Source organism: Bemisia tabaci, chromosome 6 (assembly GCF_918797505.1).
Source record: "Bemisia tabaci chromosome 6, PGI_BMITA_v3".
Taxonomy (NCBI): Eukaryota; Metazoa; Arthropoda; class Insecta; order Hemiptera; family Aleyrodidae; genus Bemisia; species Bemisia tabaci.
Window position 1 is genome coordinate 48463605 of NC_092798.1, and position 24139 is coordinate 48487743.

The window sequence follows — 24139 nt, forward strand, 5'->3', positions numbered from 1 at the left end:
TAGGAAGCCCCATCGATGACCAAAGTGCGAAACCACGTATCTCCGCTTGCTACGTCGCAGACTTCCTGTCATACTTTATCTTTTTTTTTGGGGGGGGGGGGGGAGGGCGGCCAGTCAACGTAATTTCTTGGAAACTATCTTGATTTTCTTCTCTGTCGGAAGAATATTTTGTATAAATTTCAAGCTATAATTTTGGCTTCTTTCTTTTCGAAAAAGTAAAATAGGAGCGGAAATTTTGAAACTTGGCAATGGAGATACGTGGTTTTGCACCATAACCATTGATATGGGTTACATTGTAATTGTGGGAAATTCAAGGAGATCCTAACATGGCATCATAAAAAGGGCAATCTTTGAAACCTCGAGTAAAATTCAGGAGTTTATCTTTGGAAATGGATCCTTGAAAGAGATTAAAATGATTTGCTACTACAAAAATTGAAAAAGACCCGAAGAAAATATACTGCAAGTTTTTTTAAATTTTAGGGTAGGGCTGTTCACTCCTACCGTTGAGTTTGTTGAAATCTTAGAATTTTTTTCCGGCAAATCATTCTGATACCTCGCAAGGATCTATTTTCAAAGATATACTGGTGTGAATCTCACTCGAGGTTGGCAAAAATTGTCATATTAATTATGAAATTTTGAGGGCCTCCTCAAATCTCCCTTAAGATGTAAAACAAAATGGGGTGTCCTAAACGAAAGTAGCAGAATTAAAAACGACTACAAGGACGACCCTCAAAGTTCGAAATTGGAGGAGCAAATATAAAACATTTCTTTTTTTCACCCTCATCTGTCTTGACTTAAATCGGGCTAACTGTGCAACCCTGCTAAGAAAGAGCACCGCATAGTGGTATTTAGTATTTACCACCAGGACCTCAATTTAAAAGTCTCTCATTCTATGCTAATTTTTAGGAAGAAAATTATGCTAAAGTAATATTCTCGTAGGCCCTTTGAAAAAACCCGTTCAGTTTCACTCGTTCGACTAGAAATTTCATTCACTGTATCGCCCTGCTGATAAATAGCACAGTACATCGAGGAAATAGGATTTACTCTAGGTGCATTATTTTTTATTTATTTTTTTTTTTATTTATTTCTTTTTCTTTTTTGTGTGTGTTGCTTTACGTTTTTAGAGAAAAACAACTGTGCAAAAATAATTGACAGAAGGTGGAATATGAATATGTGGCGATGGTGAAATCAGGTAAGTAATATAAACTAAACAACAGCAAGCAACAAGAGACCATCATTCATTCATTCTTCCCTCAGTCCATGGCAACCACCCATTTCAACCACTAGGATAGCTTAATTTTCCATTTTTCTTCTACTTCTATTGCTTTGTCTACCAATTTCAATAATCAGCCTGCAGAATGCGTACCTCCCGGTATCGAAACAGCAAACAAGACGTTGTTCGAACATCACGGAGGATTCGCAATCTACGAAGGGAATTGTTGGAATAAAGGGGGGGAGGAGTGTAATTTGCTGTTTAAGTTCGGAGGGAAAACTTTTTTCAGCCTTTGTCAAATTTTGTCCAATAGACAATACTTTGGCAACGTTGCTCGGTGTCTTCCGCGTGGTGATTGGCGCTCCCCAAGTTGCGGTGGCAACAGCGGAGGGGAACGGCGGGAGGGGCGCCAAGTGCTAAGAGTAGCTTTCATCCCTCCGCGCCCGTTTTCGCAGTTTTCATGAAGTCAGGACTCAGGAACGGGCCTAACCCCGGATAGTTGATCAATGATTAATTGCACTAATAAGTGCGGCTTCTTTTCTTCCCTTAAAAAAGCACCCCTACATCAACCCTTAGCTTTCACGCATTGACGCCGGCTCTCCACCGATGCTATCGTTGGCACTTTCAGCAGGTCCGGATTATAACTTGTGGCGAAAGGGGTGAATTTCTCAGCGAGCTGATTATTGGAATCGATAGATAAAGCGATGGACACAAAGGGTAAAGAAAAAATGAAGTGAACCTATTGATTGAAACATATGGCTGTGGCAGACTAAGGGAAAAAATAATGATAGACTAACTTAGGGTTGCTCGTGGTTCGTAAGTTCTCATTCACTCGCCTCATTTTCTCATTGCCGTCACACTTTTTCGCCAATCGGATTGCTCCATTTTCTCTGAGTACCTTTTGTCCATTGCTTTGTCTATTATTTTCAATAATCAGCCCGCAGATAGCGATTTCTCCTTTGCCTTTTAAGTGCAAAATTTTACAAAAAAGGGTTATTTCTTTTTTCAAATCGACTGAAGTTCCTGTACAAAGTCATGGGAGAAAGAGGGTGTCACCTCTAAAAATCGTCGTTCCCTCGGTGGAGAAACTTAACTTCATTCAAAGGTTGCAAAATTGACTTATGTTTTCACAATTTTCTGTGCAAAATTCCGTGCAATTTCTGCCAAAAATATTGCTGATTCTTGTGTGTAATCAGAACAAAAGAATGTGAAGTTTTCAGCAGGCTAGTTATGAAAGTTGGTAGATAAAGCATTAGACAAAGAAGACGAAGGGGAGACGCAGCCTTCCTATTGGCTGCATTAATGAACTAACTATAGATTCTCTCGTAGGCTATTGTTTGTTCGTCCATTACTTACCTCTCTCGTCTATTGCAACCACCTACTACCCACTTTCACCGATAGGATTCCATTTTCTCTTTGTCATCTTTGTCTGTAGCTTGTCTGTAGCTTTGTCCATAGCAATCAAGGTCATTTGACAAAGGAGTTATAAAATTTTAGAAATTAGGCTATTCTTGAATTGTTTCACTTTTAGTGTTCACTCAAAACAACGCGCTGAAATACTCAATGAGGTGTAATCAAGAATTTTCATTTCGCCTTCAATTGACGGCGATACCGCATGCCCACCGCAGAGTACGTATAGTGGTATCACCCGTTTGCGTATTACTCTCGTGACTTGCGAGACTGATATACAGTCTAGGTGATCGATGGTCCTCCGAATGATGAACTAAACCTTGTCGACCAAGAACATTCGACAAAAACGCGATCATCGTTTACCTCATATTGTAATGTCGCACATTTTATGTTCATACGAAATATTGCGCTGATTCCTTGTAAAGATGCAGTCCAGACTAAGTAAGCCTAAGTAAGTTCTGTGGGTCCGACCTTATTTCCTAGGAGAAGGATGTTACGTAGGCTTACTTAGTCTGGACTGCATCTTTACAAGAAATCAGCGAATTATTTCATTTGAACATAAAATCTATTTAAATTTATTCAATGTATCACCATCTTAAAAATAAACTTTCATCGAGCAAGAGACATTGTTCGATCCAACCTTATCTGGGATTTCAAGATCGATTAACTCTCATACGAGTACCAAAAATTGTCTTTGTCAGTGAAGAAACGCACCCAGAAGATAGTAGAAGGAACTACGAATATGAAAATCCCGAAAACGCCAGCTAAAACATGACCAACGAAAACTTAAAGGGAGATACTGCCGTGCTAAGGAAAAACGCCGTATGGGCCTTTATAGGTTGCCAGATTTACTTCGATAAAAACAGAATTTACTAGAAAAATGGTAAATATTTTTCTTCAAAAATTTCAGACAATTTTCTTGACAATTTGATCCAAAATATCTGAAAATTTCAAGGGAAAGCATGAAAAATTTTCTTCAAAAGTACATGTTTTGTCCGGGGAAATTTTGCAACTCTCAAATGTTCATACGGCGTCTTTAGCACAGCAAGATAAGAGGGGGGGGGGGTATTTATTCAATCATAATTTATTTTAATTCATTCGATCCACCATCATCTAAAAGTTAAACTTTCATCGAGCTGAAGAGACATAGTTTTTTTTTCAGGATCCATCCAACTTTTTCTAGGATTTTAAGATCGATTAGCTTTCACACAAGTACCAAGAATTTTCTTCGCCAGTGAAGAAGCGCACTCAGAAGATAGTAGAAGGAACCCTCCTGTCGAGGAAAAGAGACCCGGGGGGGGGGGGGGGTGTTAGAGAGAGAAATTTGAAAACGAAGACGGAGCTTTCAGCAGAGACCACGAGGTGCACGGAGCACAATAGGAAGGAGGGTGGGCGGGGGTTGTGGCCTGTTGCGTTCAGCAATGAGCCGGGAAACGGAGGGGTTGGGGTGCGAGTCGTGAGGTGGCAGGGCGAGGGGGGAGGGGGTAATGAATTTTCTGGGAGAGCTGTGAGCCATCCGTCAGGCGCTTCGGTCTCCACTGAGTTATGCTCTCCCGGGGGATTCCATCAACATCGCTTATCCATTCCGAACCCCCCTCCGTCCCCGCCCCGCCGCTCTCGCAAATAAATTATTGACTTAATGCTGTCCTTTTGTTAACTTTCCCGGGACTTCATATAAAATTCATTTTTTATTTCTCCCTTTGTTCTTTTTCGCCTCGTCGAAGAGCCGCGGTCGGGGATCCGCCGATTTGGAGGTTAAATCATTGATGAACCGAGATTTTCGGTCCGAAGGCTGCCGCGCATTTTCGACGTGTGAGCTTTCGATCTTTTGGGTTGGGCCCTGCATTTTGCACGCGGAAGATTTCTGGTGGGGACTTGTCGATGGCCGAAGAACAAAACCACGTATCTCCATTGCGGTGTCTCAAGATTGTCGTTCCTTTGATACTGGTGCCTGATGAGTTATTAAGAGGAGATTATCATGACTAAAGGCACATTTCTATAGCAAAAAAGCAAATCCAATTGCAGTGTCTTGAAATTTCCGCTCTATGTTTTTATTTTAGGAAAGAAATAAATCAATTTTATGGTTTAAAATTTGCACAGAATATCTTGCTAATAAAGGAGAACATTCAAGTGAGTTTTCGAGAAATTAAGTTGATTAGTTTTCCAAAGAAAGCATGACGTATTACAGGAAGCCTACAATGTCGCAAAATGAGATTAAGGGCTTCGTTTCTTGGCTATCGTTATCATATGCGGAATCTTCGGATGAGAAAGCTACAGATGAGACGGGGCTTTCTTTTTAATACTCTGCGCTTTGTAATGGCTTCCATTAATTTAAGAAAAAAACTATTGTGATAAACATTACTTTTAGTAAGTAATGTGTGATGAAGGACAGTTCCATATCCAGTAAACTATGTCTGTGGACAGGTTTATGTATGGTCTATTGGTCCAGTCCAAGTTTATGGAGTGAAATAAGTGTATTTTTCGAAGAAATAGCTGAGACGCACGCTGCGGTAGGCATGTTGCCGATGTGGTAAAATTGAAGGCGAATTTTAGTGGCCGATATCTATCAATAGGTTGACGCATCGTCTTCTATGGGCTCTAGCAAAATTATTGAAGGTATATAAATTGTAGACAATGTCTGATGTATGTAATAAGATGATTTTCGTTAACCTCCTTTAATATATCGACTTTATTCATGAAAATGCTAAAAATAAAACAATCCAACCAACTTCATAATCGAATGGTTCCAAGAATAGAAGCTGGAGTCTCGGAAAATCTCAATACGAGAAAGTAAACCTCGCCCCAACTGATCAAATCAAAGCTACAACAAAATATCCGATCATATTTTGTTTTTTTAAAGGAAACTAAACGAAACACTGTCTGGAAATATCTGTGAATATTTTTGAAGGAGTCACAAAAAATGTTATGAAAAAAAGTTAGTTTGCAAAAAAAGAAACTACGAACACTGAGATTAAGCAATTTCGCCATCGAATACTCTAGGTCATCGATTTTAGTCATCAATATAACAAGAATAATACATAATCAACTAATTTCAATCTCGAATGGATCCAAAAATAGAGGGTGGATGGGGTCTCGGAAAATCTCATTTTGATCGGTTTCTGTTTCAAAAACTCATGAGTCCTAACGTCCTGCATGATCAACGGAAGCCAGGGCTCATGAGTTTTTGGGCTTATGCCCGTCTAAAAGGAACCGATTCAATTGGAGAACGTAAATCCCTCCTCAACAGGTTGAATCTGAGTAACGCAATTATCTCTCTTTTATTTTATTCTTTAGAAACGAACCGACCGAAACATCTCCTTGAAATTCTTCGTGAATATTTTTCAACGAGTCATAAAAGATTTCAAGAAAAATGCTCGTTGGTTAAAGAAAAGAAGAAGGCAAAAACACATAAACAGATATATTTTGCAATAAGGCATTTGTGGCAATCGGATAAAATATGGACGGTGAGTCAGTGAACCTATCAGACCACGTATTTCAGTTTGCAACGTCGCAGACTTCCTATCTTGCTTTATTTTTTAAAATAAAAAACCACTCTTCGTCAATTCCTTAAAACCTCCGTGAATTTTCTCCTCCGTACGAAGGAAATTGTGTAAAAACTTCAAGAAATGATATGGATTTGTTTCCCTTTAAAAAAATTAATTTGGAACGGTGGTTTTCAAACGCAGCAAACGACATACGTATGTGGTCTAGTTCCACCGTCGATACGTCATGAGCCATGAATATGCCAAAAATAAAACCAAAAGAACCAACAAAATATAGGAATAGAGCTAGTGGAAGGCTGCGCGTTGATGACGGCGCAGAGATACAACTATTCGTGCTTCATGGATGCCCGTATCGCATCTGCAAAATTGAAGGCGCGAGATGTGAATTTGTAGATCGTTTCACGCTTTCAATGAGGTGACGCTCAGATTTAGGAGAAAAGTTAAATAACGAGGTGCCATTATATCTCGCCTATCTTCAGCTGGGTTGATACACGATATAATTTTTTTCCCCCAATTTGGCGTCTTATTCCTTTTTTAGGCTGTTTTTTTAGATGTACATCTAGAGCTAATATCGGTGGTGAACCTAGCAAACCGCGAATCTCGGTTTTCGACGTTGCGGACTTCCTGTCATTAATTATTTATTAAATGGAAAACAACTCAATAGAGAATTTGCAGGTGTCTTAAATTTTGTGAATTTCATCCTTAAAATGATACTGCTATGAAAACTGAGCACTAGGATATCCTTGGTTTCTAAATTGGACAATTGATGGAGGAAATATGACAAAATGACCTAATCTGCTAAAATGCATGTGTTTAAATGGAAAATGCCGCCAGTTGACGTCATAAGGCGGCACATTTTCTCTCTTTTAAATCTATTTCTCTCCAATTTCCCATGTCAGAAAAAAAGTATGAAAAATACTGTAAACTCAGCTCATTAGGCACTCACAGATGAAGCAATAAAATTTTTGTGTGCAAATTCTCCATTCTGGAAAAATTCCGTGATTTTCTTTCCCTCCGCGACGAAAATTCTGTGATAACTTCAAAGAATGATATTGATTTGTTCCCTTTAAAAAATGAAAAAAATGAAATGAAAGCATAGAATCTTAAACACCGCCAACAAGATACGCGATCCGATAGTTTCACCGTCGAAATGTTATCGACTTCAGTCATGAATATGCCAAAAATAAAGCAATCCAACAGAGCCGACTCTCACATCCAAAAATAGACGCTCGGATCCGAGAAAATCTCAATTGGAGAACGTGAACCCCTCCTCAACATCGAATCCTCCTCGGCATCCAATAAAAACAGGACCCGGGCACCGAGCCGTACAACACTCCCTCTACACGACGCGCATCGGTGATCTAATACAACGGAACTTCGTCCATCTCACGTTCGAGGGGACGGAGGAGCGGGGGGAGGGGGGTGGGGGTAGGGGGCAGCGCGACAGTGCACACCGCTCGGTTGGATAATTGAAAACACTTGAGAGGGAAAGCGGAAGAAAAGAAGGTGGTTTGATATTTCAAAATGGCGCCAAAGCTCGCCATGGCGGGAACCAAAGCTCGTCGCGGGGGTTTCCGCTCGGGGTCGGGGGAGTTGGCGCAGACGCCGGAAGGAGCGCGCCGCACAGTGGATCGAGTCGATTAGAGAGGTCGCACATGAAATTATTAACTATAACTAATGTTTATTTCGTCATATTTTAAATTGTAACGGGTGCTTCCGGTAGAAAATTCCACAAAGAAACCAATAGACTCACTTTTAGAATCTCTAAATTTTGTATAAACGGAGTTGTAAGCCTTTAAAGTTTCCAAATTTTGTCCGACCTCACCTGTTGACTCTATCCACCGTGCGGCGTCGCGTTGCCTGGAGACGCCCGAACTTTCGTTTCGGTTCGGGCGGGTTGAGTTTAGCGGGGGAGCTTGGAGCTTTGTATGCTACTGCTCGGGAGCTGAGAGTGGGAGACGGGTCAGCTTTCATGGTTTCTCGTTGTCGAGATTTCAGGGCTTGTATTTAAAGTCGTCTCTAAATCAACTTCTACCTCTAGGAGACCACATATCGACGGCAAAAGTGCGAAACTGCGTATCTCCATTCCAATACTTAAAAATCTCCGCTGCTATTTTATTTTTTCGAAGAAAAACAAGCCAACTTTATTGGTTGTTTAAATACAGAGCTAGCGAAAACCACAAGACTAAAGTCACGAGGTCCAAATGCTCCTCAGGTTAAAAATATCGATCAGATCATTAATTGGATCGCATTTAGCAAAACGAAACCCGCGCGATTACAGTGTTTTCAAAATCGTCCAACTCCTCCTTCTCTTTTAAAAATACGTAATTTATTTACAGTATTACAATTTATACACTTATTTTCCTTCAAGATTAACAATTTTTTGGTGGGAAGCCAAAACTGTTTGCTATTCTAGGAGATTTTTTAGACGATTATGAGGAAGCAGCATTTTTACAACGCACTTTTTTCGCGCTGGTTCCTTTTTGCTTAATGCGATCCAATTGATTCAGTTATCGGAATTTACCATGCCGATAGATCGGTCGTTTCGATCGACCTTCCTCTATCCCTCTTATGATTTTCCTTTGTTTTTCTCTGATGCTTTCTCTCTTTTTTCTTCTCAAAGACTCTCTTTTTTCTTCAGGGAAGGTAGGACCATTCGGACCTATTGGTGCCGACCTAAATGAACTTGTTCAATTTTTTTAAAAATCTAAATCTCTTTTCTTCCACTTCTTTATCTTTCCTATTTCTTCTGTCTATTTTCAAGCTTTTTTTCTCCTTATTTTTCTCTTTCTCCTTCCTCCACTTTTCTTCTTAAAATCTAAAATATTCCTATTTTTATTCTTATTCGTCTTCTTGTCCTTCGTGCTCCTCTTCTATTGCATTCTTCATTCTTCGTCTTCCTGTTCTTTCTATTTTCTACTTCTATTCCTTTACCTTTTCGTCCTATATTCCTTTCGCTTTTCATCTTTCATCGCTTTTTCAATAACAACGCCTAAATACAACTATTCGAGCTCGAAGGATATCCGCATCGCATACACACAAAATTGCAGGCGTTCTGGTTTTGTTATGTGTGAATTTCGGTCTAAATATATCACATGACTCCGTTGCATATATGATTTCGTTACTCATAGCTGGATTACATTTGCAATAAGGAACCACTATCTCTGACTCTCCCATAAAAGCTTATATCTGCATAGTGAAACCAATTGCATGTATGTTGTTTCTAAAATGGGCTAGAAATAGTGGTTCCTTATTGCAAAATGCAATCCAGTTAACCTCTGTCTTCCGGTGATCTATTGCTTCTTGACGTTTTCAATATGTTCCTCTTGACATTACCTTAATTTTACAGCCTATCTCTTCAAAACCAGTCAATAATAGTTCACCTGCTGAGTCGCAATGCCTGAAGTACCCTCTTCCGGTTGTGCAAGGTGCAATACGTAAATGTAGTCCAAATTGATATCAATATGCGAAACAAGTCCATCTACACAAGAAATTTATTAGTGATAAACTTCTTTCAACTATAGCGAAATTCTGTTACTTTCCCTTGAGAAATGCTGAATAGGAAATTTCCTTTCTATTACGCAGAGGCTGACGAGATAAGAATACATTTTAACGATACCAACATCATTTTTCATTCCTCTTTTCCGCGCTTGTTTTTATGAAATCAATCGATGACAGCCGCAAAGCCAGGCAACTCAACCACCTTACGCCGCAGTGACAAGTCAATGTCGAGGGAAGAAAAAAAGCTTCAACAAGTGGAAGATAAACGACGCCAGTGACAATATATTCAGACGATTTTTTCCGTGCTCCGAGAGCGGCGCGGAGGGAGAGGTCCATCAAATCCAGCCATCAATAAAAAAAACATCACGAGAAGACGGAAAATAAAATTAACAGAGGTACATCATCATCGCATCGTCGGGCTCCTCTCGCGGATGCCGCATTGCGCCGCAAACGGTATGTTTCTCCGCAACACTTGAAGGTGCCGAACAAGTAAGTATATTTCATTCGTTTGAAAGTGCAGGTTTATACAACCGAATATCCTCTAAGAATCGCTTAAACTTTTCCTTACGTGCCTCACGTACATGTTACTTTCATGTGTTGTTTGGCACTAATTGAGTGTATCTCTGCGGAAAACCAACGCGCCTTCATTTTATCGCATATGCAATACAGCCATCAATGACGTACGAATAGTTGCATCGGAAAGAGTGTAAAATCCTCCAGAGCTTTGCATCACTCGTTTACTGCGTGTTCATGTGGATTAAGCATAATACAAGGTCTCTTAAACATTTTGTGCCAGATTTTACTCCAGGATCATCGATTTCTGAGCGATTATCCCGATGTTATTTCTATAAAGTGACGTTTAATAAAATTGGAATTTCATCTTAATTTATCACGATTTTTTGTTCGATGATATGGCGAGAAATCACTGACGATAAAATCCCCGTTTTATTCGCAAATTTAAATAATGAAATCGCAGTTTTTTATGCGATAGTATTGCAATACATCGACGCTTATAAAATTGCGATTCATTTTCCGATCAATTCGCAACTTATCGAGATCATTGCTACTTGGGTACGAGTAAAGAGGAGATCTCATTAAAATAAGGGTAAACAAGGCTAAAAAATTATTAAAACACTAAAACGCAGGACGTTTCGAGCTGTTACCAGCTCATTTTCAGCCGCAAAAACACATAAAACAAGTGAAAAAATTGAGTGGCGACCTGACCCCAGCCGTTATCACGTAACCACCGACTCGAATAGCGAATAAGCTCGAAACGTCCTGCGTTTTAATAATTTTTTAGCCTTGTTTACCCACATTTTAATGAAATCTCCTCTTTATTCGTATATCCGGGCTATGTTTTTGTGCTTTATTCTTATCTACACTGGGTTACTTGTGTCCTCTTGTTGATTTGCGACTGGATTTTAGAAATTTTGACAACTTCGTTTCTCGTTTTTGGGTACGAGGATATCAAAGAATTCTCTAAAAAAAACTGGCAACAGTGGGCAAGAGGGACTTGGCGAAAGAGCTACCTCGGATGAAAGAGAATGATGCTTTACGGGCCCTTGCGCAACCCGTATTCCGCGACTCCCCCGAAATCGCGCCCGGACCGCCCTTTGCCGCCCTCGCCGCCACCCCCGCAAACCGGCCCCGTCCCTCCGCCGACTCTCATTTTTACTTTTTATCGAGTCATAAACAGTGATCAACTTAAATCCTTGCAGTTTTCGTCCCCCGCCACCCTTCCCGATTCCCAACTTCAAACACCCTCCAATAAACTTCTCCTCACTTCTATTAAACTTCCGACACCTTTTGTCCCGGCCCGTCTTTTCCCATCTTTTTTTACACGCGTCCTCGTGGAAAGGCTCAATGCGACGGCGAAAGCTCAAACACATGTATCGCGAGGGCAGGGCCGCAAAACATTCTCGTGAATAAACATTCTCGTGAATAAACTTTCTCGTGAATAAACATTCTCGTGACTTTAATACACTGAAAAAAGTTACGGGTGGTGAAGCCGTAGTTTCGATTGCTCCGGATGCTACGACCGGAACTTTCGGCCTCTGAGCCCGGAACGCAGACAGTATGTCTATATGGCAAGTAATTGTAAGTATTGTACAACAGGGCCGTAATCTGGAAACACTTTTCTTCACAGACTCTTTTGGATCATATCAGTGTAACTGAAAACTGACTACTGAGAAGTTCGCGACCCGTCGAACCGATTAGGCGGTAAATTGGGGAAGAGGGGATTCAGAGCAAACATGTTCAATCAGGAGATCAACATTTATCCGTCTTGAAACGTCTCAAAATTGTCTCTCAAAATGATTCCCTCAAAAGATTATTAACCTCTATTTTGGTATGTAATTTACAGAGAGCAGAAAGGTTTTATAGGCAACAGAGATGGACTTCTGACGTAGATCCGCTAGTATTTCCAGAAAGGATCGCGTCAGGAATGAGACGGCACGGGAGATCATGGATGTCCAACAGACCATCGTGCGTGACATGATGATGAAACAGCTCATTTGGTATGGCCATGTTCAGAGAGTGGCAGGAGAGAGGTTGCCGAGGAAGGTCCTTGATTGGGTTCCTCACAGGAGAAGGCGCAGAGGACGCCCAACGAGAGGTTGAAGGGATATGATTGAAGCAGAAATGTTGAGTTGCTCAATGCCCCACACTGGAAAAAAAACGCATTGGATCTAGAGTCCAGACTCTTAAAAACATCGACAAGTAAAAATACTCTTGATTCAATCAGATTGAAGCTTAAATCAAGAACCAAGCCTCTTAATTTGAGAAGATTTCCTTTTGATTTAAGCTTAAATCTGATTGAATCAAGAGTCCGTTTTCTTGTCAATGTTTTAAAGAGTCTGGACTCTAGATCCAATGTGTTTTCTTCGAGTGCACGGGTTATGGTTCGACAGAGGGCAGTGGAGAGGTTACGTGTCGTAGAGTGCGAGGGAGCGCTATAAAGCGACCTAAAGGTATGATTATGTATATTTACAGAGAATTTTTTTGAAAGGAAACAATAATATCAGACTTTACGTGTAATGAAAATTATAGTTAATCGTGCTAAATATCTAAAATGTCGGTCGCGTTATCCTAAATTCATACAGATATACAACAGTGGCGTATTGGGTTCTTCTATATTCAAAACCCAAGACAACGCAATGAGTAGAGACATTTAAGTGATTTTCAAGTCGAATAATTGAAACGGAATTAGGCGAGGATTGTAGAAAGTTCTGCGGCTTAAAATCTTAATTGACTAAGTTCATGTTAAATACCGAACATCTCGACTTTCGTGAGTCCTTCTTAATCCTATCTAAACGCACAAACTCCCCCTCTTAGGTTCGTTGCCCCGATAAGATTGTTTCCATTCAAGATTCATGAGTTTCATTCATTGGACTCCGATAAAGTGACAAAAATTTGAAGTAAACCATCCCACCAGGAGATTTTCATCCGTGCATTTAGAGTCCCTTTGCCCGTTAACGGTCACAGTTCGTAAAATTGACACCTGCTTCAATTAGAAAATAACACTTTTAATTCTCCGTAATAGAGGGGACATAAAGTCGACCACGGGAGTTTTTCGGGGAAAGTTCAAACGGAAGCCAGCGTGGTACACATAAAATCATAGCCAGAATTCTCTGACTAAATTTTACACTTTTCATCACGTGTGTTCCCAGAAGAAACATGTTATTTTGTGCAGGTAAGGGCTGTTGACACAGATTGAAGGATTCTCTGAATTGTCCGTAATTCGTAAAAGTGGCGTGCATTAATTGGAGAATAACTCACTTGGCTCAGCGTGTGGCAAAGGGAGGAGGGCGGCTGCAGTTTTCCGTGATTACAGGAGCCTTTCGCAGAAAATACAAATAAGAGCAATTGCGAAGCACAAACGATGAATCAAAGCCAGAAAGTTCTGACCACACAAGCTTTTAATTTCGACCCTGCTAAAATGGTCAGTTGAATATCTGCTGATGCGAGTAGAAAGTCTAGCGATGTTAATAGGATTTCTCTCGTCGTTTTTCGCCAACTGATATGAGTAGAGATCAATTTGATGTCGGTGCAGACGTTGGACCTGCGATATCTGATATCGTAGGCACTAATCACCGTATCAAAATACTTATAAAAACGGAAAGTGATTATTTTTGAATGTTACGCACATTTAAGACGTGTTTTGATGAGAGACCCTGCGCGGCGCGGCGCCTCTAGAAAATAAAATTATAAATGTACCGATATTGGTAGAATTTTTCAACTGATATTTGTAGAATATCCTAGGAATCTCAGAAGAATTTTAGGAACCTGAAAGCTTCATACGAAGTATTACGATCCACGAAAATTATTCACACCATTATCAATTGGACCGCGTTAAACAGAAAGGAACAGCGCACTACAGAGCTGTTGCCACATTTAATTGGGCAATTTAATTTTTTACATGGAAACGGTCGCAAATTTTCGTGCAAATATCAGGGATTTTTTCCATAGAACGAAGAGAATTCCTCAAAATGTTCAAAGGAATCCTCACAAACGTTCTCTCGTAAAAAATTAAATTGCCCAGTTATTTTGGCATTATCTGATGTGGCTTGATTCCTTTTTGTTAAACGCGGTCCAATTTTATTCATTATATCTGAATCATAATTTTTTCATATTATTTTTATCATAATTTAAGACCAGATATGCAATTATGAAAAACGAGGATGTCTACTCGTCATTTGTAGCAGGGGCGCTTACATTACTTGGAATACAACATGTGCAATGGATCAGTAGACAAGGTACAAAGTTAAGCATTCTGATACATGTTTTTTAACCAAAATTTTATTTAGAACACGATTTGCGCGACGAAAATTACTGAAATCAACTCCACACCAAGATATTTAACGTTTCTTTTGACGCGTGCATTCAAATGTCCCGCTCATGAAAACTCAATGGTCTACGTGAGTCAAATCGCACACTAAATGTTACCATGGCAGTCTCTGCGATATGAAAATCCGGCAACCTCAATCTTGACACTTTGGCTCAGCTATAGCAAATTGTTCATAGTTTAAACAACTTAGGGTGGAAAATGAACAGTGCTCGATTGAGGACCCGGCCGAAACCGTTGTAGTACGCGATTGGACTCACGCCGTAGAGTATTGAGTTTCTTGTGACCGGGCAATTTAAATTTCCCATGACCAATGTAAAGTAGGGACATTAATGGGCGGCACCCGATTCCCTCCCGAGATTCCCTCCCGGATCCGATTCCCTCCCGCTAATGACCGCTGGCCAAGTCCGTTTCCGATTCCCTCCCGCTAATGACCTCCAATAAAATGAAGCGGCAACGTCGCATTAATCATTCAACTTACCATTTCCAGAGAGGTGCGCTGTTTCCCGTGAGTGTTTCAGGAAAATTAGTGTATATTCACAAAATTATGATGATTTGATGAAGAAAGTGGGCTAGGTTGATAGAAAGTTCCCAAAGTCTGTTTCATATGTATGCATGAAACAAAATTTGAGAACCCTCTCCCCCTTCTTAGAATTTTTACTTTCTCGTTTTAACATATTTTCTTCTTTGACGCATCGGGCTCTCTATACGCCCCTTTTAGTTTTTCTGTGAACATCCGGCAGCCATAAAGAGGGTTAGAAGGGGGAGAGGATTCTCAAATTTTGTTTCATGCATACATATGAAACAGACTTTGGAAACTTTCTATCAACCTAGCCCACTTTCTTCATCAAATCATCATAATTTTGTGAATATACACTAATTTTCCTGAAACACTCACGGGAAACAGCGCACCTCTCTGGAAATGGTAAGTTGAATGATTAATGCGACGTTGCCGCTTCATTTTATTGGAGGTCATTAGCGGGAGGGAATCGGAAACGGACTTGGCCAGCGGTCATTAGCGGGAGGGAATCGGATCCGGGAGGGAATCTCGGGAGGGAATCGGGTGCCGCCCACATTAATATCATAATTGGATTGCATTTTGCAAAAAGGAACCAGGAGCATTGCAATGTTGCAAAGACTGTGCAACTTCTTTTGTCTTTGTGGAAAAACCTGACTATCCATTAACAGTTTCTATTTTACCTACTCGCTTCAACTGTAAATTTAGGACAAAATTACCATATAAATATTTCCACTAAATTTCTAAATTTTTCCACGATTTCAGTAATTTTATTGGTAAGGATGAAGTTGCACAGTCTTAGCATCATTGCAATGCGTCTGGTTCCTTTTTGCAAAATGCAATCCGATTGGGAGTTGGTTTCAGTAATTTTCGTTGCGCGAATCGTGTTTTACGTGAAATTCAAGTTAAGAAACGTGTAATCAGAATGCTTAAATTCGTTTGTCTAGTGGTCCATTCTCTCGAGAGGGGCGAAAAAATTCCTCTCTGACAGAAGAGGAAGCGAGCTTGGAGGAAGAAGGACAAATGAGGGCCAGGAAGGAAGCTCGGGCTCCTCAAACGAGCTCATGAGCGAAAGTCTTTAAACGCCTTGATCTCTAAGCGCAGACTGCGCAGCGCCCCAGCCCCAGCCCCAGCCCCCCATAATCAATAGTTGCCATTACATCGGGACGCGCCAAGCTACGCTCTCGCCACACCGCCACTGCGCGAGGCAAAAACACCCTATCTCCAACGTAAACAACACGGAAATACGCGGTTTTTGCCCAGCAGGGCAGACCCTTTAATGTTGCCGCTTTGTGACGTGAATTTTGCACACGAGTTAAATGGGGAATGGACTACAAGGAAGGGTACAAGATTAAGAACCGAAATATTGATGACCAAAGTTCGAAACCACTTATCTCTATTGCGATGTGTCAAAATTTCTGCTCTTATTCGGTATTTTCGAAAAGGAACAAGCGAAGTTTATAGCTAATCAAGAAGGTTTTGCAGAAATTCGACTTGTTTTCCGAAGAAAGAAGGAATTATGTGTAGAAGTCCGCTACATTGCAGGCGGAGTTACGCGTTTGGCACTTTGACCATTGATATTTGTTTTCGTGTCAAATTTTCACGTGAAATACAATGAAGTCTTTAGAACTCTCCAACTTCAACACATAAGTTAAAAAATAACGGTTTTTGTCTACGCTGATCCACTCTTCCCGCCTAAAAATACCAGAGCAGCAATATCGTCAACACAAATTTCGCCTTCAATACCAGCACATAGGCAGCAAACCTACACACGAGCACAAATAGTTATCAATTAAAAAACGTATATTTACCTACTTTTATTTAGTTTCCCAGGAAAGATATAGGACCATGCGTAAATCTGTTACGGAGGAAGCATTTTCCTTCATGGACCACCTATTTTTTGACACGATTGAAGGTACCTTGGATCAGAAGAAAAGAGAAATGTGTGCAAAGTCAAGCTCTGTACTGCTGTCTCAGCAAAAATGCCGTAACTCCACTCCAATTTTTTCAATATTTTCAATATACTGAGGACCTACTGCTCAATTACCAAAAAATGCAATTGCCCTCAGGCTTCCTTTTTTCATTTTGAGTTCCTAATAGTGTGCCGGAGTTGTATCGGAAAAATGAAGGATGAATTAATATTTGTCAGATTTTTGTAACATAGTATTTTGTCAGAGAAAAATTGAAAAAGTGGCGAAGGGAGACACGGCGTTTATACTTTTGACGGCAATATAAATGTTTGCCTAATGTGTAGGTTGATTTCAATACTTATCTCAACCTTCGTTGATCATGGTTTTTTTGCGAGCGGGAAGTTTGAATTTATCTTTTTCAATGTAAAATGCAAAAGTTAATTTCTCACCTACGAGTTCATTTTGAAATTTTTCAGTATTTTGCGTGTGTTCTGCGAAAAATTTAGATTAGAAAACATGTGCTATAGTGCTAAATTTCTCACCCTGTTTAACTGTCCATTATAAAGAGGATTGCATTTTGCAACCGAGAGCATTCTGATGTTGCTAGAATTGTGCAACTTTGCAAGTAAACTACTAAAATCATGCAAAAAATTAAATTCACAAAGGTAATTTTCCTCTTGAATGCATAGTTCATTAGGAAGTAAAGAAAACGCGTGTTTAGATGATCAATTTATTTTTGCGAGGTAAAAAAAGTAGCAAAATCTTAGCGACATTGGAATGCTCTTGGCTCTTTTCTGCAAAATGCAATCCAAGAGAACTTTTCATACGTTATGGGGGAAAAAGTTGATTTCCCAAGAAAATCTGGCAACCGCGGGGGCTACTATTCAATATCAGACTCAGGTAACTCCCCTTTGAGCCCCCTCCGACGCCCTCCCCACTCTTTCACCCCTTCGGACTCGCCCCATCCCCCCCTCCGCGGGAGAAAGTCGGAGTTTACGAGTGCTTCACTTTCGCGCGCTCCCTAAGTTTTAAGCGGCCATCGACGATTGTGTAGATTTTATTTTACGATGCAGTAAAGGTTTCCTCCGCCATTAGCGCCGGTGTCGATCTCGCCTCGTAAACCCGGCTAGAGTGCGCTAGTGATAGTTTTAAACTGGCGCCATTCCGTTCCGTTCCGTGCCGCAATAAAATTTGATCGAGTTACGGAATTGATTTTTCGTGCGGCCCATACGTATGCAGGATTTTTTGTACCTATGCAAAGAATCATGACTGAATTGGACTACGTTGAGCAGAAAGGAACCAAACCACATAAACTATTGCCAAATTTAATAGGGCAATTTAATTTTTTACATGAAAACGATTGTGCGGTTGTGCAAATTTCAGTGAATTTTCTGCATTGTGCGAAGCAAATTCCTTGAAATTTTCAATGGGATCCGTACAAACGTTTTCTTATGAAGAATTAAATCGCCCGGTTTAAATTGCAACAGCTGATGTGGCTTGGTTCTTTTCTGCTAAACGCGGTCCAGCGGCTCTAACGAGCAAACGAGCATGTTAACATCACTGAAAAATACTTTCCTTGAGATATTGTCTTGACTCAAAGCGTCGTTTCTTGCCGACAAAAAAGGTTTTTTTGAAGTTGAATTCGGGCGGATTTAACTTTAAGTCAGTTTTTTAAAGTTAAGAAAATGTCGTTTTGCTATCGTTGAGTTTAAGTTTAAAAAACGATAGCAAAGCAACGTATCTTTGACTAAGAAAAACCAAAATTTGTTGACAAGAAACGATGGTTCAAGTCAAAATAATATCTCAAGAAAATTTTTCTCGGTGAGTAATGGACAGGGATCATTTTCCCGGGAAAGTCAATCGCTGAGAACCGGTAAGTTCCCCAAAAACTCTCTGAAACGCCCTCGTTGAGTCGTGTAGGCGTGAGTGATTAATTATCAAGAGCACGTATGTGTATAGGTGTGTATTTTTTATCAGAGTTTCCAGGGAGAGAAGATATATCATTTTTCCTTGAATTCCTAGTGACGACTAAATTTTCAACATCTATTTCTCTACAAAATTCGGCTAATTCAACTAGAACATGAACTAATCTGCCATAACAACGAAATTCATTTCGGCTGTAAGAGCCAAGAATTGTGCGTGAACTGTTGCGTGCCAAAGTTTGCTCCGTTCACTCACAATCAGTCTATAGTTTAAAAGCGACCAACGTTGTGGTTTGCCTTCAAAAATTTAGGTAGGTCAAATGGTATGCAGACAGTACGTCTACAGAAAAAAGGGCCACAAAAAAAGGGCTAACTTTTTTAGTCTACAGTCAAAACGTCTACATTAAAATGCCTACTGAAATTATGTCTACAGATTAATGTGTCTACGCTATTAAAATGTCTACGGTTTGTTTTCCCACTTAGAAAATGTCAAAATATTTTTGTTGGCCACTAAAAATATATAAAATATATTTATAAAATAAAAAAATAAATAAAATATATATAAAATACACATGATATTTATAGGGTCAATTATTCGCGAAATAAGACTCACAATTTTTACGCATCAGCTTCTGCAGCATCCACAGCCTCGTCCTGGCTTTGGGGATACACTTTCAAATGAGATTCTTACCAGACGACATAAATACGTACTTTGACATTTTTGGAGTAGGCAGTCAAACCAAAGACATTTTAATACCGCAGACATATTTTCCTATAGACACTATTTTATAGGCATTTTCATGCAGACATTTTGACTGTAGACCAAAAAAGGTAGCCTTTTTTTTGTAGCCCTTTTTCTTTTAGACCTACTGTCCGTAAACCGGTCAAATGAGGGACTCAGGAGCCTCAATGGTTGTATGCAGCAAGTTGCACGTTCACTCAGCTGATTTAAAAGCGATCAGAGTAGCGAATTACACGACCATCCAGCGGATATGTTGCGCACAGCTCAACAAAACTTTGTATACGGTAGCTGTTTCTGATCCCTTTTTTTTTTTAACCCGACCATGATTTACGTCACAAGTCGATGAGTAAAAACGGTCAAGTCCTATTTTCTGCAAAATTCCTGGGGTACAGACTTTATGACTCTTGTCACCACCTTTCCAATGAAAGCTCTTCAAAACGTCTTGTTCGTCATTAAAAGTTTACGAGGGTCTTCAATTTGTGAGCTCTCATACATTTGCGGAGATAAATACTGCCGTTCTAAGAAAAAAACGCGTTATGAACCTTCAGGCGTTGCCAAATTTCCTTTGATAAAACAGGAATTTTTTGGTAAACTTATGAATATTTCCCCTCCAATTTTACACATTATTTGGTTCGTAATTGCAAATGGAGTTTCTGAAAATTGCAAGGAAAATTATCCAAAACATTCCTCAAAAATTAACATTTAATCGAAGAAAATTTGGCAACTCTCGAATGTCCATACGGCGTTCTTCCTTAGCACAGCAGAATATGGACCCGGTCATCAGCGAATTACGTATCGGTCATAACATCCTGACCTTTTTTCGTCCCACTGAAGAGCGGAACTAGTCGTAATTTTAGACAGACGATTGAGGTTGGACATTGGGGTGAGGAGACGGAAAGTTTCGAGTGCTCATCATACTCCAAGCTATTTTTTGTCCTTTTTCAGCCACGGCGATTCCTGGAACGGCGATTGGACCGATTAAGAGCGGTACGGAAGGGAATGGAGGGATATGAGACGTCAACTTCCTCGTTTCCTTTCTTGGAAACTGCACGGATTGGTCACTTGTACCTCTGAAAAAACTGAGCTTCCAACTTTTGCTTTCGGTCACTGGCCACTGAGCCAATCGCTCGGAGCGTCGCGTCGCTCTTATAATGTAAAAGTGAATCGGCATCAGTTACGTGGCGAGCCGTGTGATTTATCGATTGATCTGCCATTTAAATCTATGGAAAAGGATCGATAAACAGGGTGTTGGCAACGAGGATATTAATAATCAATTCTATATCATAGCTTCAAATGGGGAATTATCGATAACCCGATGGAGAATTTGCACACAAAAATTTTATTGCTTCATCTGAGAGTGCCTAATGAGCTGAGTTCGCAGTAGTTTTTATGATTTGTTTCTGACATGGAAAAATAGGAAAATAGATTCAAAAGTGAGAAAATGTGCGCTTTACATCATCTGGCGGCATTTTCCATTTAAACAAATGTATTTTAGCAGATTAGGTTATTTTGTCGTATTTTCTCCAATAATTGTCCAATTTAGAAAGCAACACTGGAAAAAAACTCATTGGATCTAGAGTCCAGACTCTTAAAAACATCGACAAGAAAAAGTACTCTTGATCCAATCAGAATCTAGCTTAAATCAAGAACCAAGTCTCTTAATCCAAGCGGATTTCGTTTTGATTCGAGCAAAAATCCGATTGAATCAAGAGTATTTTTTCTTGTCAATGTTTTCAAGAGTCTGGACTCCAGATCCAATGTATGTTTTTTTTCCAGTGAAGGATATCCTAGTTCTCAGTTTTCCTGGCAGTATCATTTTAAAGATGAAATTCACGAAATTTCAGACACCTGCAAATTCTCTATTCATCTCGACCAGAGCTTATTCTCCGATGCAGGTACTTTAAATTTTAAATTTTTGGATTTTACTCAAATTTGTATAGCCATGACTGTCTCCTTTTTTCTCAGCGATTGGCCAAAATCAGTTTTTCTTCTTATCTGATTAAACAGCAATAAACAAAAAAGCGAAACCGTCTTGTCGGAAGCGTCGCTGACGAGGCACCAAAGATTGGAAACAAGGATGCCAGGTAACAGGATAAAATGTGGATATTTTAGATGGGTTTAACTGGGGGTGATAACACCATCTTGCAACAACGATGGGAAAACACGACCGCAAGAAGGATCCCACACGGACCACCAACAGCTAAATTTTATGACTGTTTGCTTTGGAGATCATATTGAAGCAAGTTTACTCTTTTCGGTATCAGTTCCCGCGCGTAAATCACACTTCAGGTAGTTCATTTTACAAAAAGTGATTCTCTACCTTAGACACACACACCTGGTGCATCACAAGGACGCACTTTAGTTTTCAACACAACCTGATTTGAATAAATTGTAAATGAAGTTTGAATGGTGTTTATAATGGTGAGAAATCGAATGTTTGAGATGTAAAATTACTGTCGCAGGCAATATACAATCGCCGGCAATCTGCAAGCAGTTCACGAGTTGTTTCGATAAATCGCAATAATGTGCATCGGTATGATAATGGTTTGATGAGTAATGGCCTTCAAAAGCACGATCTCAGATTGGAACGCCTTCAATTTCTGTGATACTCTACGCTTTGTTCACGGAGTTAGTTTAGTTGCATGTCCAAGCTAACCCAACTAAGGTCACAGATTTCACCTCACGCTCTCCTGAGTGTGCCTGTTACTACCATGTTCTCACGGAGGAGGAAGTGTCTACTTACATTGAAGGCAAAATGATAGGTAGTCTAATCTTGTTCTTTTATTTCTATATTACTTTCTATTGTCCGTGGTTTGCAATTGTCGGCGATTTCTAATAGACCCCTTAACTGTGTGAGAGATTTGCTATCTAATGATTTTTCTAATGTGAAATTTTGCGAGAAGTTGATGGTGCATCGGATTGACTCTGAGAAAGACTCCCAAGCTCAAAAAAGCTCTCAAAATTGAGACCGTAATGAAGGATCCCCACGATTCGCTAAGGGTATATTTTCTATATCTAATCTATCTCCATGCACATACAGGGATTAAATACATCAGCAGGATGCCACTTTGTTTAGGGACTCGTATCATCGATTAATCCATTCTAAATATGTTTGACCCTTCTCCACCATGTTGTTGTTGAGCTGGTGCTCCATTTGAAGGCATTGCATCTAGTATACTGAAATTCAAGAACCAGGTTAAAATGAGGGGCTTGGAGGACAAGGAGCATAAGTGCAGTTTTTGCTATTTCGAGCCATACGTGTTTGAATTTTCGAGATTTCATGGATCCTTATGAAGGAAAGAAAGTTCAAAATGACTTTTTGATGCTTAAAAATTAGAAGTTGGAGGCAAATACTTCACGGAATATACATTAAGACTAGCTTCACTACAAATCATTAATAGCTCAATGTTTTCAAAACCTGCACTTATGCGCTTTGTCCTCTAGGCCATTCAAGTCAAAAAGCTCTCATTATCGGATGAGCAGTTAGAAATAGAAATAAAGAAGGAGATTTAATTAAAATATGGGTAGAGAAGGCTAAAAAATTATTAAAACACTAAAAGGCAGGACGTTTTGAGCTGCTACCAGCTCATTTTCAGCTGCAAAAACACATAAAAACAAGTAAAAAATTGAGTGGCAACCTGACCCCAGCCATTATCACGTAACCACTGGAATTCAGTACCGAACATCCGAGGCAGACATAGTGGCCGCCTACACACCAATCAATGTGGAAGATGGGTAGGCAACCCCTGCTCCTACACTGATACTACGTGATAACGGCTGGGGTCAGGTCGTCACTCAATTTGTTACTTGTTTTTATGTGTTTTTGCAGCTGAAAATGAGCTGGTAGCAGCTCGAAACGTCCTGCCTTTTAGTATTTTAATAATTTTTTAGCCTTTTTACCCATATTTCAATTAAATCTCCTTCTTTATTCGTAATATTCGGGCTATGTTTCTGTGCTTTATCGTTAGAAATAGAAGTGTCGTTACCTGGACCCTGGATTCGGTGAGTCCGATGCGCATGGCGATCTCCTCTCTCATGAAGATGTCCGGGTAGTGGGTCTTGGAGAAGCAGCGCTCGAGCTCGTTGAGCTGCGCGGGGGTGAAGCGGGTGCGGTGCCGCTTCTGCTTGGAGGGCTTGTCGTCCCCGCCGCCGCCCCCGGGCCCGTGCCCGTGGCTCACCTGGGCCCCCAGCGGCGGCTGGATGTTCCCGCCGTGCTCGTAGGATGCCACGCGGAGGGCCCCCGCGTGCCCCCCGTGCCCCAGCAGGTGCTCCGCCCCCACCCCCACCCCCGCCTTCGTCTCGGCCGCCCCGTGTCCCCCGTGGCCCCCCGGGCCCCCGTGACCCGGGCCCTGGGACACCCGCTTCAGGCTCTCGCACTCCTTCCCGCCTGTCCAGCCGTCACATGGAACACAAACCAAGCACAACTTGTAGGAAGTCGTCTTCCATAGAGTACCTGTATAGGGAGAGTACCGACAGATCGGTTCATGAAGGGCTTAGGGCCCAAAAGTGCAGCCATCCTAACCAACTTCTAACGCACAAAATTTCACTGCCAGTCTGCAGATTCCAATTCTAACCAAG

General features: G+C 40.5%; 1 protein-coding gene across 1 annotated transcript in view; it reads right to left on the minus strand.

Moving 5' to 3' along the window:
- The window catches only part of LOC109031348 (orthopedia homeobox), a gene marked incomplete at its 5' end in the record, with an annotated part of 43118 nt that extends 19280 nt beyond the window's left edge, over positions 1–23838 (minus strand). Inside the window, one exon of the mRNA XM_019042805.2 lies at positions 23548–23838. Within this exon, the coding sequence (XP_018898350.2) occupies positions 23548–23838 (291 nt within the window). The remainder of the gene's footprint in view (positions 1–23547) is intronic.
- Between the last annotated feature and the right edge of the window lie 301 nt (positions 23839–24139).